The sequence below is a fragment of the Eublepharis macularius genome, chromosome 1 (genome assembly GCF_028583425.1).
Source record: "Eublepharis macularius isolate TG4126 chromosome 1, MPM_Emac_v1.0, whole genome shotgun sequence".
NCBI lineage: Eukaryota > Metazoa > Chordata > Lepidosauria > Squamata > Eublepharidae > Eublepharis > Eublepharis macularius.
The window spans coordinates 185,740,462-185,756,818 of record NC_072790.1 but is presented as its reverse complement, the minus strand read 5'-3'; the positions used below and the strand labels follow the sequence as shown (position 1 = coordinate 185,756,818).

The following is a 16,357-nucleotide window of genomic DNA, read 5'->3' as shown; positions in this document are numbered from 1 at the left end:
GACCATGTGCTCCTGAGCCCAGGTGACTCTGCTCTGCCCTGCCCCTGCCCAGCAGTTGCCTTTTCAATGCAAAAGGTCACTTCCTGCTAAGCACAGGAGGTGAGCACAAAGGGGGTGTGTGGCTTGTACTCCAGCAACCCCCAGCAGCCTTACAAACACACTCACCCTCAAACACAATCAAGCCCAAACACACTCAGCCTCAAAACTACACTCAAATCAACACAAAACTACACACAAAAAGCCCCAAAGCTAGAGAGGACCACCCTTAGCTTCTCAGCTTAACCCACCACAGCCAAGAAGGCAAAAAGCCCTTACCTCCTCTAGCAGCTGCAGACCATGTGCTCCTGAGCCCAGGTGACTCTGCTCTGCCTAAGAGTCTTCCCTCTTAATAGTGTTCTAAGGGAATTAAATATTATGTAGACTTAACGAGTCTGAGTGTAAACTGGTTTTCATGGAAGTGTTTTCTTTGACAAACAATGTAAGATCTCTCACGCAGGCCCATTCCACAGTACCTGTCTTTATTTTATTTTACTGAAATATTTATATGTTGCCTTTCTTATCATCAAACAATTTCTCAGAGTGACTTAAAAATGCAGGTGTAAGCCACACTGCACAAATATATTTTAAAACTAGAAATAGAAAAGGAAAAAAAAGGAAAGCTCCGACTCTCCATTGCATGCATTCTAAGTTGGACAACTTTGTTTTAAGTCAGTTCAATTGTAAATAGGCTTTCCAACCTCCAGGCCTACAGAGATCAGTTCCCTAGAGAAAATGGCTGCTTTGGGAGGTGGAAGCTATGGTATTATATTCTGCTAGGGTCCTTCCCCTCCCCAAACGGGGCCTTTCCCAGGCTGCGCTTCATACTCGCAAGAGCCCCATGGCGCAGAGTGGTAAGCTGCAGTACTGCAGCCCAAGCTCTGCTCACAACCTGAGTTCGATCCTGGCTCAGGTAGTCAGCTCAAGGTTGACTCAGCCTTCTATCCTTCCCAGGTCGGTGAAAAGGAGTACCCAGTTTCCTGAGGGTAAAGTGTAGATGACTGAGGAAGGCAATGGCAAACCATCCCGTAACAAAAAGTCTGTCAAGAAAACATCGTGATGTGACATCCTCCCATGGCTCAGTAATGACTTGGTGCTTGCACAGGGGACTACCTTTACCTTTAGGGTCCCTTCTCTCCCCAAGCCCAGCCCTTCCCAGACTCTGCCCCCAAATCTCCAGGAATTTCCCAACCCAGATTTGACAACCCTAATTGCAAAGCCTCTTTAAAGAAGAAGAAGGTTTTACAGTACTTCTGCAACTCTGCTAAAGTGGAAATCCTCTTGACCGGAACAGATGCTGCCATGGTTGTGCAAATGTGCTTGAGTCATGGTAGCTCTAATGGACTTTGAGGATACAGAAGAGAAAGCCCCGAGAAGGTCTCAGTTGATAAATGGGTTTATACCATGAACAATGGTCCTTTGGGTTCAGGAGCCCCTGGCCGTATAAGGCTTTATAGGTAAGAACCAGCACCTTGAATTTGCCTAAATAACACATAAGCAGCCAATGAAGATAGTGAAAAAAAACATTGGGATAATATGGTCACACCTCTGAGCTCTAACAACAAAATGAATGGCTATATTCTATAGCAACTGAAGCTTCTGGATAGCCTTCAAGGGCAGCCCTATGTGCATGGATAAGAGTGTTCTGCTCAACAGAATCTAAATAAGCTGATATCAGCATTGTGCAGCTGAAAGAAACACATCTTGCAACTGTATTAATCTGATTCTCCAACAACAACTTGCACAGATTGTCTTCTGTGAATTGTGCTTGCTATCTTTTTCTTCTGTGATGCTAAGGATATATTAGAAAACACAGTTTTGGCAAAAGTTTCCCAAATGCACAGAAGGCCATAATCCTGAGATGATAGATCACAGGCTATTATATAACACTAAACTTAAAAGTAATAGCCATGCATTGACTCTAGAGAAGAAGTGGATATACATGTGCATTCCTACACACAACAGATGTCTACTTTGTAGTGTTGTTGGGGACTGTAGTAGCCACATGTGCATCTAATCTGTGGTGTGCTATGATAAGCTCCTAGTTGTCTCCTATAAGCATTTGGGGTTCCAACTGCACTCTTTTCCTCATTAGTTTTTTTGCCTGCATTTGTACCTTTTGAAGATTTCTTGTTGAAATGTTTACTGTGAAGCACAAGACTTTTCAATCCCCAGGATTCAGCTCACCAGAATCTGCAGGTTAAATCCCAGAAAGGGGAACATCATTTCTAGCATCAATATACACATGAACCTTAAGGTGCCATACAATGGACAGCCTGTCAGTCCACAGGTTACAGCTGCATATATTGAACCAAATATTCTAGGTCAATTATGTGTTTCTGGTATATTTTTAATATGAGAAACAAAACCCTCCTATATTTTAAGTCAATGGAAGACAATCAGCTGGAGAAATTGAATACAGCATGCAGAAGGTGGGGCAGAACTTGCAACAATGTATAATTGGGGCTGAGGGGGTGTTCAGACAGTGATCCTGGCTATGAGATTTAGGGTGTTAACAAAGGTGGTCCTGTTTTCATCTTGAAATGGGGGTGTGGATTCTGCTCTTTGAAGAAAATAACTGGGCAGAGGAACTCACTTCTGATTAATGTAAGTGGCATCCAATCAAATGCTAATCTGTCTCTTTTTTTAGTTATTCCCTGTGTCTGCAGCAAATAGTTTCACTAAACTGCATGCTTTGCAGTGGAGCTGCCTGAGGAACAGTCTTAACATGGTGCAATGGTAGCCATACTAGACAATTAAAGGCCTTTGTGAGTCTGAATTCCCTTGAGATCTTCATGATCACCATCTAGCAACATGGAACAAGACCTTCCAATCTTAATATTGTGCCAAAGATAAGAGGAGCCCTAATTTTACTGTTGCTTATTATTTACACCGTATTTTATATGCAGAGTTTGTTACCTTCTACATTGTTTTTGCAAAGCAGAAGCAGGTCTAAAGTGTTTTATTATTTCTTTTATCTCTATGTCCTGATTCCAAGATTATCAGCCAAACAGACAAGTCTACAACATATGAGAATGATGTAAAATGTACATTTAAAATGGAAATACAGAATCCAGTAGTAGAGTATGGGCCTCTGGCTTCATCTGACTGAAACGTATTTTACTCTGACAACCAGTTTAGGTGGGTCTTATGGCACCTAAAAGATTAATTAATTCATTGTTAGATTAACAAACCAACAAACACTTAGGCGTGATAAATTGGTTAGTCCTTAGGGTGCTATAAGACTCTTCTGTGTTTGGTGCAAACAGACTAACCCTACTATTCAGATACAACATGAAATCTTAAACATGTTTGATTACTGTTCTTGAGCGACCTCTGCTGTGAAAAATTCAAATTACCTTGTGAATGAATAAAACTTGTTTTTGAAAGGAGGCCTAAAAGCAGTGATGTTATATACACACTTTGGTTTTTCACAGAATCCAGAGGAATGCTGATGTAATACACTGGGACTGTTTAAAAAGTGTGAACCAACCATGGATCCTACTGTTCTAAACTTTTAATGCCCTTCCTTACAGAACTTGACATATCATGATTATTCAGCCCTTAAGTGGCTAACTAGTTTTAAATCAGATGGACATTGGCAGATAATCGGGTTTTTTAGCTAAAAGGAATACAGTGTTTGGCTTGAGACCCATTACTCCACTGTTCGCAGGCTTGGGCTAGAAAACAGATGAAAAGGAGAAATGACTTCAAAGGCCTCCCTAGTTCTGTACCGTTGATCAGGTTCAATTTGAGTCACATGAAAATGCACATCTGCTCAGAACATCCAGGATCCAGAGCCTCTTTGTGGGTCACTTTTTATTCAGTGCAGAAAGTATTGTATATTTTTCATGTGTGGAGGTTGTGGTTGTGTATGATTTCTAGCACAGGAACATGGGTAAGTTGGAAGATTTATCAATAAATGGAAAATCACTGGAAGAAGTGATCTAGAACAAGTATCTTAGTTTTATGAGCAATAAATGGAAAATACAGCCTTGTTAAGTTTTATGCATTAAAACACATAAATATTTTATTATGTAGGAAGCAGTAATATATTATGAGCCATCATGTCTTACTGCTCAAAACTTCACTCTTTTTGGCATGGGACTGGTTGCTGTGCTAGGTCTAGGACAGATCTAGGGAATAATATTTTTCTGTTCCCTACAGAAGCAAAACCTGGGATCATGGGTTTCTACAAACACAGGGATAAGTAACCTGAGCTAAACTCAGTCCCAAATCCTGTGAATTTCACTGTTATTACTTCCCCACTAAAGCTAGGTAAGGAGGTGCAAACAGACTTTCTGCAAGCATAGTAATTCCCATGTTGGATCTGAGGGGAGATCTATATAGAATCATTTATAGTTAGTTTAGTCTCATTGTTACCACAGCATGGATCCAGGTGGCCACATCAGCTGAGACAAGGTATGGGGGAATCTTCTGGGCTAAACTGAGTTGGAAGAAGGCACTTTGGCAGCTGCGTTAGCTTGCTTCTCCAGCAGTAATGTTGGATCCAGTATAAGCCCTAGGATCTCAACTGAGTCAGCAAGTGTCAGCTGAGCTCCATCAAAAGTGAGAAGCACAATGTCATTCAGCATTTCTGATTTTCTGATCATCATTATCTGTCATGTTAGGATTTTGTTTTAATTTGTTCACTCTTAACCACTTAAACTCAGCAGACAGACATTGATTCTGAACCTCTCCCTGTAACTAGGAGATTTGGATAAGGAAATAAAGAGCTGGGTGTCATCAGCATATTGATGACAGCCAACTGGCCCCGCCCCCCAAGTAAGAATGATTTGTCCTAAGGGCTTCACATAGAGGTTGAATAATTGCACCCTAGAGAACTACGCAAGGTAAGTCCCACTCTGATGATGGCTGGTTTCCAGTGGTAATTCTTTGAATCTGGTCTGCAAGGAATGATTTGAACCAGTCCATTGCAGATTACCTGATACCTCCTTTTGTCTCCAAATACTTCTACAAAATGGCATGTTCCTTTGTATCAAAGACCATGGATAAATCCCATATGAGCAACAAAGAAGCACGGCCTTTGTCTACAGTCAGACATAGGCTGACCTGAAGCCAGAATTAGCAGGATCTAGAGATGAATTATCCAAGGATACTTGGAGTTAGTCCACTACTGCTCTCTCACAAACTTTGTCTAGAAAGGGCAGATTAGAGACTGGGTGATAATTGGCCACACCACTTTTCTGTAAGGATTTTTTTTTTAAAGTAGAGAATCGATAGCCACCTCTTTGAGTGACTCTGGGGAGGGAGGGAGGAGTTAGATAGATTTATGATAGAGACTAAAGGCTCATTGATGTGATCCTTACATGATTTTCACAGCCAGGATTCATGAGGATCTAGGGCACAAGTAATGGCCTTCACAGATCCCAGGATCCTGTCAACATTCAACACAGAAAAATGGTACTTCTATAGACTGGGTGATGTATTAAGCGTTTCTTCCAAATGAGCTATATTACAACTGGCACCCAAATCAGAGTGCATTTGTGTTATTTTATCATCAAAAAACTCTGCAAAAGTAGAATCATAGAATCATAGATTTGGAAGGCGCCATACAGACCATCTAGTCCAACCCCCTGCCCAGTGCAGGATCAACCTAAAGCATCCCTGACAAGTATTCATCCAGCCTCATCTTGAAAACTGCCAGTGAGGGGGAGCTCGCCACCTCCCTAGGCAGCTGATTCCACTTTTGAACTACTCTGACCGTGAAAAAGTTCTTCCTAATATCCAGCCGGTACCTTTGTGCACCGATTGGATATTAGGAAAAACTTTTTCACCGTCACAATTAATGTCTGTATCACAATTAATGTCTGTTCCTAAGATGATAAAGGAGAAAGCAGACACTGAGCTACCTTAATCAGGATAGCTGTGAATAGCTGCTGCAATGGTGGTAGAAAATGGGCTTTATAGAAAAATGTATCAGATTCAGTATGAGTTTTCCACCAGCATCATTCTGGACATCTCCTAGCTCTCTTCAGATCACCCAGTTCCATGGTAAACCAGGGGGTAAATTATGCTCCAAGGGCAAGAGAGGTCAATGAGGGGCAGCTTTGTCAATAGGTTCAAAGATCAGGAACAACAGGAAAGAGCCTAGGATAAGTGATGGGTGATATACTTTTCAAATTCTCAGGGTGTAACCTATTTAAATTTCTAAAGATCTAAACTAATTTTCCGTGGAAACTTACTTAGGATTTGACAAACAGCAAAATTTATATTGTACTCTCTTCTGGTAAGAGGTTTGCTTAACAGCATTTTAAAAGAGGCTTTGGGGCAATGGATATCAGAACAGGAGTTATTGTTCTAGTAAGGAAGAACTATTTACATTGCTAAGGACCATCAGGGGATGTTAATTAGATTTTAAATGCATAGTATCTCTCTAATAAACTGATGTTTCCCGTCATCCTGTCTGAACTGGGTAAATCAGACCATGGCTATAGTGCAGCATACTAGGAAATCATATTTCTGTAATTCTGTAGAAGTATACAGCTATGCTTTTCTCACAGCAAATGAGTGCTATTCAATAAGCAAACAGTACGGTGGATCACATCAGTCATTTGGAGGGTCTGCACAAAACCACCTGCAGGTCAAAGGAAGCTGCAAAACTGGGTTGTCCTGCTTGCATATGGGCTTTGGAGACAAGGTGTGCAAAAAGTAACAACTGCTGACTGGCCAACTGCTAAGAGATTCCTAGGGGAAATTGCTGTTTGTCTTTGGAGCACTGCTTTCGGTATGGAACTACTATTGCTGTAAATCTAGGTCTGCCTCCCTGTGTGTGCTCATTTCTGTGCCCCCAATACCTGCCCGTCCCAAAACATTATTACTAAGGCAGCACAGGTCTCTCCTTGTTCAAAGGAAAATGAGGATCCAGCTAGATGAGATTTGGAAGATCTACAAATGGAATTGTGATTAAATGTGGGGTTTTTTGGGGGGAGGACTGGAATGTATCAAAATCTTCACCACTAATTTTAAAAGTTTCTCTTATCTGAGAACAGGCAGGAGGCGGGAGGGCAAGTCTATTGCTTTCCAGCCATGCCTGGTTGCAGACAAAGAAGTAACCAGTTAAGACTTTCTGCGAAAAGGTTACGGTGGGGGGGGGGAGGATTTGGAGGTCTAAAATGCCGGATAGGATTCTTCCTGTAGGCTTCAGGAAAAGCCGATCTGACCTGCCCAGGGGATGGGCAAAGGGAAGTAATAAACTTCTCTTTGGCTGATTCCATCTGGAGGCAGAGGGAGCACACCTGGCCTCCTTGCGGATAGCAGGCATTGGCCATGTGGTGGCTGGAGGCCTAAATTAGATCTGCAAAGTATGGGAACTTCTCTGTAAGCTATAACCTTCTACATTAACGAGCTTGCCTTAGGATAAGATCTAGCTAGGGCATGTGTAGAGTGAGGGGCAGAGGAACTGTGTTTTTACATGTTTCTTTTGAGAACCCTTGCTCTGTCTGTTGCTGTGCTTCAAAGTATGAGTGTGAACATTTTTTTTCTTTTTTAAATAAATACTTTTAAATCCTTGAATGCTGGTGGTAGCTGTTCTCTGTACTTCCACTGCATGAAAACACTATTTAAAAATGGGCATCATGGGTAGGGGGAAGTCTGTTGGCAAATTGCTGATCCTCCAGTGATGTGCAAGTGCAGCAAGCAGCCCTGTGGTAACCAGGCACGGTGTAGCAGGAGACTTATGCACAAGATGGGGCCTTATAGTGGCAAGTCTACATAGGGGAGCAGGGAGTCTTGGCTCTCCCTGCAGGTAATTCCTACAAAGGCCAAGTAGTGGCAGTGGGGTGTACAGGAGAGAAGGAGCAAAAAGCCCTTTCCAAGGATTGGGGGAGCCAGGTGGGTGGCACATGCCAGGTGGAGACTTGGATTGCCAATGCTGCCCAGGCATCTCCAAGGGCAAGATGGGACAGTGCTTGTGGGACAGTAGGACTGTTCTGCCACAGGATCTTTAGTGTATTGTTTTTATTGGTAAACAGTAGTTGTAGAAGGCCCCAATTCAGTTTGGAGTGGAGGATTAACTCCTTTATCCACACTGCTTCCCAATCCCAAATGCTCCTCCCAGACCTACTATTTGGCTCACTGAGGGAAGCAAGCAGATTGCTTTATATCTAACTCGTGCCCATTGGGCCAATAGGCCCATAGGCTTGGGTCAGCATCCTGTCCTTGCCTCTCCAGAGTTATACTATTGCTTACTGCCTATTTATCTGGTTCAGCAGACTGGGAAAAAACCCACTGGGAGGTGTATGTGCACACACACACACATATATATTTATTATAATGCACACTAGAGTGACACCATCTATCACTTAGAACATGACTTATGGCCCATTTGCCAGTTGCCAGAAAGGTTGAGTAACATCATAGATGGACTGACATTTCCTGTTGTGTTGCTGCCCTAGCTGGCTGGCAGCCAGGAGCGATCACAGCCAAGCCCCAGAAACTTTGCCAGTACTTGAGGCCCCCTGGCTGAGATCTTTCAGTAGCTATTTTGATCGGTGTCAACTCACTAACTGACTTCTTCCATTCTGCCATTGGGGTGTGGGAGGGGCAATGGGTGTGTGCTGCTGCTGAGCCCTGCAGCCCTAGCTCATAGGACTGCAAGGACCACTCAGCATGGCTTGCTCCAGGGCCATTTTATCCTCCCAGTTCATCCCTGGGCACCATTGGAATGGAATCTCCTTCAGCATAGGGCATAGTCAGAGCATGTTGGTTCTCCTGTACTGGAATGGGTAAATCCAAATATTAATCTTTCCAGATTTGCACAACAAATTATGCATTGCTGAAAATCAGCATATCCACATTAGTGATTTTGCACTGAGTGACTATAAAAGGGAGCCATTATCATGCTGCTTTGCAGAAGTGCTCTCTTTTAGCAGACATTTATTATTAATGACTTTATTTTAAATTTTATCACTGGCTAATTATTTGCCAGAAAAAATTCCCTCAGCTCCTCATTAGCTATATTCACATAAAGTACATGACTCACGAACTCTCTCTCTGTTGGTTATAAATGGAAGAAAAGGTATCTTTATCACTCCTCTGCTTTCTTTGAAAAATAATACTTCTAGCTGGTTTGTTTAAGCAAAAGAAGACCTCATTCACTGTTTTATCTAATATACAGTCCCCAAGACAGTCCCCAAGACAAACAAAATAAAATAAATAAAACAAAATAAAATGTAGTCCGAAGACAAAATTTAGACAAAATCAAAAGCTTGTGAAATTGTTGTCCACCCTTGTCTTATCATCTGATATGCTTGATTGTCAATGGTCAAAAAAGAATATCTAATAAAAAAGTTATCCTATCCTCTGCTGCCAACTGGAACAGCTCCTTGCCCTCCTCCAAATGACAGCCTTTCAAATAGTTAAAGAGAGCAATCATGTCCCCCCTCAACCTCCTCTTCTCCAAACTGAACATTCCCAAGGCCCTCAGCCTTTCCTTGTAGGCTCAGTCTCCAGACCCCTGACCATCCTCGTCGCTCTCTTCTGCACTCTCTCTGATATATTCTGTAACAGGTATGTATTCTGTAATATAGAGTAAACCAAAGGAAGGTGTTGGAGCTCTGTATTACAATTCTTTAAGGTCTGAACATTTTTGAGAATATGTGAAGCAGTTAGTCAAGGCAAACTGAAGGTCAACAGGGGATGAACTTAAACATAGTAACAGCACTGTGTGGCTCAGGAACATGTTTGTATATGTATATATTCCATTCCCACCCCACTTGCTTCTCCTGAAGCCATGGCAGGGACACATTTTCATACCCCTGCTTGGAAGCAACCAAGATGGCCTCTTCAACCAATATGTCCACTCCATGTACAGCTGCCGACATGGAGAGCCAATCATGTCTCCCCAGGGTGCATATATCACATGCAAGTGATTAGAAACTGTACATCATTCTCACACATTCTGTGAGGCAAGCAATAGGCATGTATCCACAAACACTTCACTGGTTAAGCAATTCTTATGTTCCAAAAGGAAAATCCCAGAAATCATTTTAAAATGTGTGCAAGTCAGAGATTGATCACTTGACTGGTGTTATGCTGGGAGGGAGGAAGTTGAGAAGCAACCCTGCTACAGGGCTTCCCCTCAAGCATCCTCTAACAAGTTTTAAGTACCCACAAAGACCACATCCCACAAACTTTAGGAAACACTGGGTTTGAGGGATGGGGAACTGAGCAACTTTGGCAATGCTCTCTCTGAGGCATCGATTCACAACTGGCACAGCTATGTTGTTTTCATTGTGTCTATGTGCATGTCTCCTCCTCCTCAGATATACTATTTACTAGGGAAGTGCTGAGTCACTCCACTGGTCATACTGCAGCATACTGCATACTACATTGACTGAGTTCACCAATGAATTCTGCTGCGGATTCAGATCCTGCAGCTGTTCAGAGCTGCAGGATCTGAATACATTGGAAAGCAGATCTTTACTTTATGACAGCCAATCAAAACTAAACCCAATAAAACTGATCAACTCATGAAACATCCCTTGTATCCAGCTTTTTCAATGTGGATTCAATTGCCTGTTATGCATACATTTTATGCAGCATGTAAAGAATCTAATTAATACTAAACTGCATCTTTGCACTTTAGTGTTTCTTTTGTGTCTGTTCGTTTTCATATGTTTCAGTGTTTCTTTTGTGTCTGTTTGCTTTCATGTACGTTTGCACTGGCACATCCTGCAACAGGTATGTGCAAAGTCTACATTCTGAAGAGCGGGCTGTGCTTGAACCATGCTTGCTTGCAGTACGAATGGGTGTAACCACACTGCCAGCATCACGAGCATAATCTGTTCACTAGCAGAAGTTATGTCAGCCTGGAGGCAGGTAAATCCCAAGACAGAAGGTGGCAAGCACTAGATTAGTGCCAGTTCAAAGATGCCCTCACTAAGGCAATGCAGAAGGCCTTAATTTAAGGGAGCATAAAGCTGGGCAGGAGGGCAAAATATGAAGAGAAACAATAGCATCACACTTGTAGACTGGCACATCCCTGCCTTTCATACTTGTGACAGAGGGATTTCAGCAGACCGTGAGGAGAAGCCTGTCTTACTGGGCTGTTGTAAGGATGACAGAGATAACGTAAATGAAGTAGTTTGAATCTTGAAATACACGTTATACATATTAACTAGGTAAATACACAACACAATTTATTTTATTATTATTTACTTCACTTGTACCCTGCCTTTCTCCCCAGTGGGGACCAAAAGCAACTTATATCATTCCCTTCTCCTGCACTTTATCCTCAACAACAACAAGCCTGTAAAGTAGATTAGATTGAGACTGTGTGACAGGTCCACAGTCACCTGACATGCTTCCATTGCAGAGCAGGGAATTGAGACAGGTTGTCCCACATCCTATTCCAACACCCTCAACCACTATGCAATGCAACATCAGCTCTCACCGATTCTATGAACCTGACCTTTTCAAAATATATGGGACTATCCTATGCCCTTTTAGAACAGGGGCTAGCAAGATCATCATGCAACGTCTACCTCGTTAATCATTAATATATAATATTAATAATTGATATGGTTAATAATATTAGCTGAGAAAGAAGCTGCCTTCTAGACACTGCCTTAAACAGCCTGCTGCTCTCTCCCTCCCAGCCAACATGTTTTCATTTAAAACAACAGGCAACTCCCATCCCATCTCACAGCCCAAAGATACAAGGCAAAGCTGGTTAAACACCTTTAATTTTCAGCTAACAATAATTTCCCCACATTCTTGAGCCAGGAGAAAAGCTTCAAGTCCAGTTCTAGCTGCCTTTGGATTTCATGCTTGCTATCAGGTCATGCATCTTCTTATTAAGAGCACCTCCATGGACCCCCTTCTTCCCCATGAGGAAGATCAGAGCTTTTGCAGTCTTCCCGATACAGATAGATTTGCTGTCACCATTTTTGGTTCTGGTGTCCATCACAGCATCTTTATCCACTAGCAAGTTGTCACGGATCACACTGCACTTCTTGCCAGCTATGGTGATCCCAGTCTGCAGGAATGCCTTTCTGTCCTTTCCAACAATCACTCCCACTTCCTGGGGAGAGATGGCTGCCAAGAGGCCTCCTGGTTTAGAAGCCCATACGGACTTGTTGTCAGAATGCCCTACAATGGCTACATCTTCAATGTTTTTGTCCTTCAGGATGGTATTAATGTAGGTTTTCCAGTCTCCCATCTTGTTTTGACTCTCTTCTTTGCCAAGTCCTCTGCCTCCTCTTTTGTCAGGTCTCAGGGCTTGGTTTTTGTATAGCTATACTTAATAGATGCAAGCTAAGCCTTCTGTAGAATCCTCATTGAATAGTTCAAGTAAGTTGAGATGAAGGCTTGAAAGGATTTCAGTTTGGGATATGAAGAGAAGCCACTGGAACGTCTGAGCCTAAGATCCCAGCTCAGTATCCTGGGTGCAGGTTGGGAGTTCAAGATCAGGCCTCTGGATACCTCGAACCTCAAGTGTGGAGAGAGATCACAGGATTCACTTTTGCTTAGTCAACTGAGGTCAGTGTGAGTTCACAAAGCAATTGCTCCAGTGTTTATGCTGCAGCTGTTGCCAAGAAGCTCATTATGATGTCAGAAGTACTGATCATGACAGCTTGCAATCCATTATGACCTCATGTGAGTCAAGAGTCATAAAACAGAATTATTCCTTGCTCTCCACTAGGGACATAACATTCAAGGGGCAATGGGGTTAAAGCCCCCTCTGGGATGTCCCTATCTAGACACCTCTTCCTTCCTTCCTTCCTTCCTTCCTTCCTTCCTTCCTTCCTTCCTTCCTTCCTTCCTTTCTTTCTTTCTTTCTTTCTTTCTTTCTTTCTTTCTTTCTTTCTTTCTTTCTTTCTTTCTTTCTTTCTTTCTTTCTTTCTTTCTTTCTTTCTTTCTTTTGGAAATGGATTCTATGGACTGGAATATTTTATGTGCCTTTACTATCCTTATGCAATTATATGATATTCTCAGGTACTATTGCAGTATGCAAAGCGCTAACACTGGGAACACATGACACACAGGGAAAAGCCCAGGGCGATAGATATGCTTACCAAGTAAAGCTTGCTGCAAAGAAAACCACACCTGTATTCAGAAAATGCTATGCTATGCTTAGAAATCAATAAGGGAAACCCGTTTCCTGACAAGTAGAGACTGCATGTAGCCACAAGAAAAATTGAAAGTAGACAAGAAGAGCCAGCTGCATATAGGAGGATCAGGAACACCTGTCCCTAGACACGGGACTGAGGAGGGAGCAATAAACCCCTCAGTGAGAGGAATGGGCTTGCGTCCCCCTAATCAGATTAACCGAACCTCCCAAGGCTGTGAGAAGTCCCTAGCAAGAATTGTGCACACTGAAAGTAACTTTCTGCACATTCCAGAGGAGGGGAAAGGGCTCCGCTCCCATAAGACTTAAAAGGGAATGATCTCTGCCTACATGGTACAAGGTTGTCAAAGCGACACTTTGGCGCCCTTGGCAGAGTGTTATACTGTAAGGCTGACAAGGAATAAAGAGAAACTCTATGAATGGGAAAGTGTGGGAGTGGAAAGAGATGTTCCCTGAGAAGATAAAACAATGCACTAAAATGATAAGCAAAGCTAATTGGGAAATATTGTAATTAAGTTGTTGACCAAAGTTATTCATCCAATGTGACCACCGGGGCATTAGAGGTGGTCTCCTAAAGCCAATGGCCTAAATTGGCCTAAAGCCAATAATTATGCCTAAACCAATGGAATACCAACATTGTAATGAGCCAAAATGTATAAAACATTTTGCACAGCCATTGTAACTTTGATTAACGTGGTGCACATGTGATTCTTCATTCTCTATGTAACCAGCGTTCCTCCATGTTTAATAAACGTAGCAGACTTGCTTCTTACACAGGACTCCGTGTCTGTCTCTTCTTATGAATTGGCTAAGGGACACTCGAACCACTGATTTTGTGGAACTTTTCTTTCTTTCTTTCTTTCTTTCTTTCTTTCTTTCTTTCTTTCTTTCTTTCTTTCTTTCTTTCTTTCTAATATCCATTTTATATTTTGCCTGGTGTGTTTGGGTGTATGTGTGCAAAATCCTGTTTCCCAAACATTGGAAGTTGTGTGTTGGGGGCAGTGAGCAGAGTCCTCATGTGGCCCAAATGGTGCAAGTTAAGTTGATTTTGACATCCTGGGACGTGCTTCAGAGAAAATGAAATGGAGAAGGGAATATTTAGCTATTTTTGTATATGTCTGTGCATCTGTACATGCCTTCAAAGAACAGTGCTGTAGTTGCAAAATGGAAACCACAAGGGTACCAGTACAAGGACACTTGAAAGAAAACTTATGATTGACAACCTTATGAAGCAGGCAGAGTGTATTGCAATGAAATGAACACCCCTTCTTCCAAAAAGCTTAGGAGACAGAGGCCGTTTCCTTAAAGGGACAGTCCCCTCACCAAATGCTGGTGACTTTCCCCCTTCACTCTGGACATCTCTGTTTTCAAAATGGTTGCAGGCTGTTGGGCTTCTGCTTTGTCAGTGCTTTTTCGGGGACTGTGGGAAAGTATGTTTCCAGAAAAGGAGCCAAAAAATGGAAGCCAAACAGCCTGCAACCATTTTTGAAAATGGCAACATTTGGAGTGAAAGGGGGAAACCGCCAGCGTTCGGTGAGTGGGCTGTCCCTTTAAGGATGTGTGGAAATGGCCTGAGATACATATGAAGTTTTTTAAAGGACAGGTTTCTCTAACTGGAAGAAAGCATTAGAAAGATTTCAGAGCATTCAAATGTTCACCATACAGCTCTTCAGGCTATTTCTGTTGTTAAAGGTGGGGTAAATCTGCACGCCATTTGCTCAGAAGGGAAACAGAAGCAAATGCAAGAAGCTAGAATACCACTGCCAACTCTATCCTCTTTAAGATACTTTGCTTGTCAGGGTCTGGCAGTTTGTGGATGTGTTGAGGAAGAGTCAAACCTTAATCAGTTCTTGCTGATTCATGCTGATGAAGTTTCTCAGCTGAAACCGGTTGAATCATACAAATTACAAGTGGATTTCAGCTTCCATTGTGAACAAGATGTTTTAAATCTTGGCTCACTAAGGTGGAAGTGCTGCTCAGCACAGCAGACACCTTGGAAAACCAGGTGGCTTCAGGGTTTGGTGTGCTTTAGCCCAGTTTTGTCTGGTGCATCAGCTCCGCATATTCCTGGCTGTCAGATCTAGCGACAGTGATTCATGCCTTAGTTACATCTAGACTGGACTATCACAATGCACTCTGCTTGGGGCCACTATTGAAGAGCTTTTGGAAGTGCAGATAGTGCAGAATGCTGTGGTTAGACTGTTGGTTGGGGGCAGCTATGGGGATCATGAGACCCTGATATTACAGCAATTACACTGGCTACCAGTCCTCTGCCAAGCACAATTCACCTTTGTCAGAAGGTCACCCAAGCATCTTATTTGGTTTAAAAGCTTTCAAGGGGGAGAGGAAAACATACATTTGAAATGATTTTGCCCCCAAAGATTGACTGTTAGAGCAGCTTCCTTATAGTCAGTCAGTTGAGTTCTTCAAAGATGTGTTGACAGAGAAGGAAACGTTGGGGAAAAAACCAGATGGATATGCACAAAGGTTGCACAGGTTTGATGCTTTATTTATGCTACAGCTGTTGATGCTTATGTTTGGTCAGTAGGACACACTAAATACAACATAAAATAACCTACAATTTTATCAAGCAGAACTTTTTGGGGGGTGTCCACCAAGGAAAGTACGAAACAACTGAGGAACAGTTCTGGTCAAATACTACTATGGCAGCAAAACACTTTGATTTAGGAAGTCTTACCCTTCTGAGGTGCAGAAAACCACCACAACACATTGATGCCTGGTGAGAACCTCACCAGTCTGAGCCTACAGAAGAAATCTACAGAAAAATCTTTTATGATTTGCATAAAATCAGAAGCAATTTGTGCAGTCACTTTCCAACACATGAGCAACATGGAGAAGTTTGTGACTGGAGGCATCAACAGGACATCAGTAGAAAGTTTTCATGCTACTCACAAGGATATTTCTCAACTGTAAATTCATTGAGATGTGCTGCTGAATACTGCAAGGGAGTGGAAAGTTAAGCTTTCAGCTCTTCAGGATGTGGCTGGTCTTCTGAGGGGGACACAAGGGAACCACCTGCAACTGCTACTACCGGAACAGACAAAACTCATTAAAATTAGCCTCACTGCCCCTGTATCATCATGCACATCAGAAAGGCCATTCTCATGCCTTTGTAGAATAAAGACCTTTCTGTGGTCAAGCATGGGACAAGCCAGGCTCAACCATATGGCTCTTCTATATGGACATAAAGAGATAACACAGAAGCCA

At 42.4% G+C, this 16,357-nt stretch overlaps 1 protein-coding gene across 1 annotated transcript; it reads right to left on the bottom strand.

The window, feature by feature from the left end:
* Positions 1-11,806: 11,806 nt before the first annotated feature.
* PFN3 (profilin 3) lies at positions 11,807-12,220 on the bottom strand. Its single transcript, XM_055000666.1, has one exon. It carries the CDS (start codon positions 12,218-12,220, stop codon positions 11,807-11,809), a length of 414 nt encoding a protein of 137 aa, XP_054856641.1.
* Positions 12,221-16,357: the final 4,137 nt, after the last annotated feature.

Coding starts and splice junctions, on each gene's coding strand:
- PFN3 (XM_055000666.1), bottom strand. CDS start 12,220: ATGGGAGACTGGAAAACCTACATTAATACCATCCTGAAGGACAAAAAC.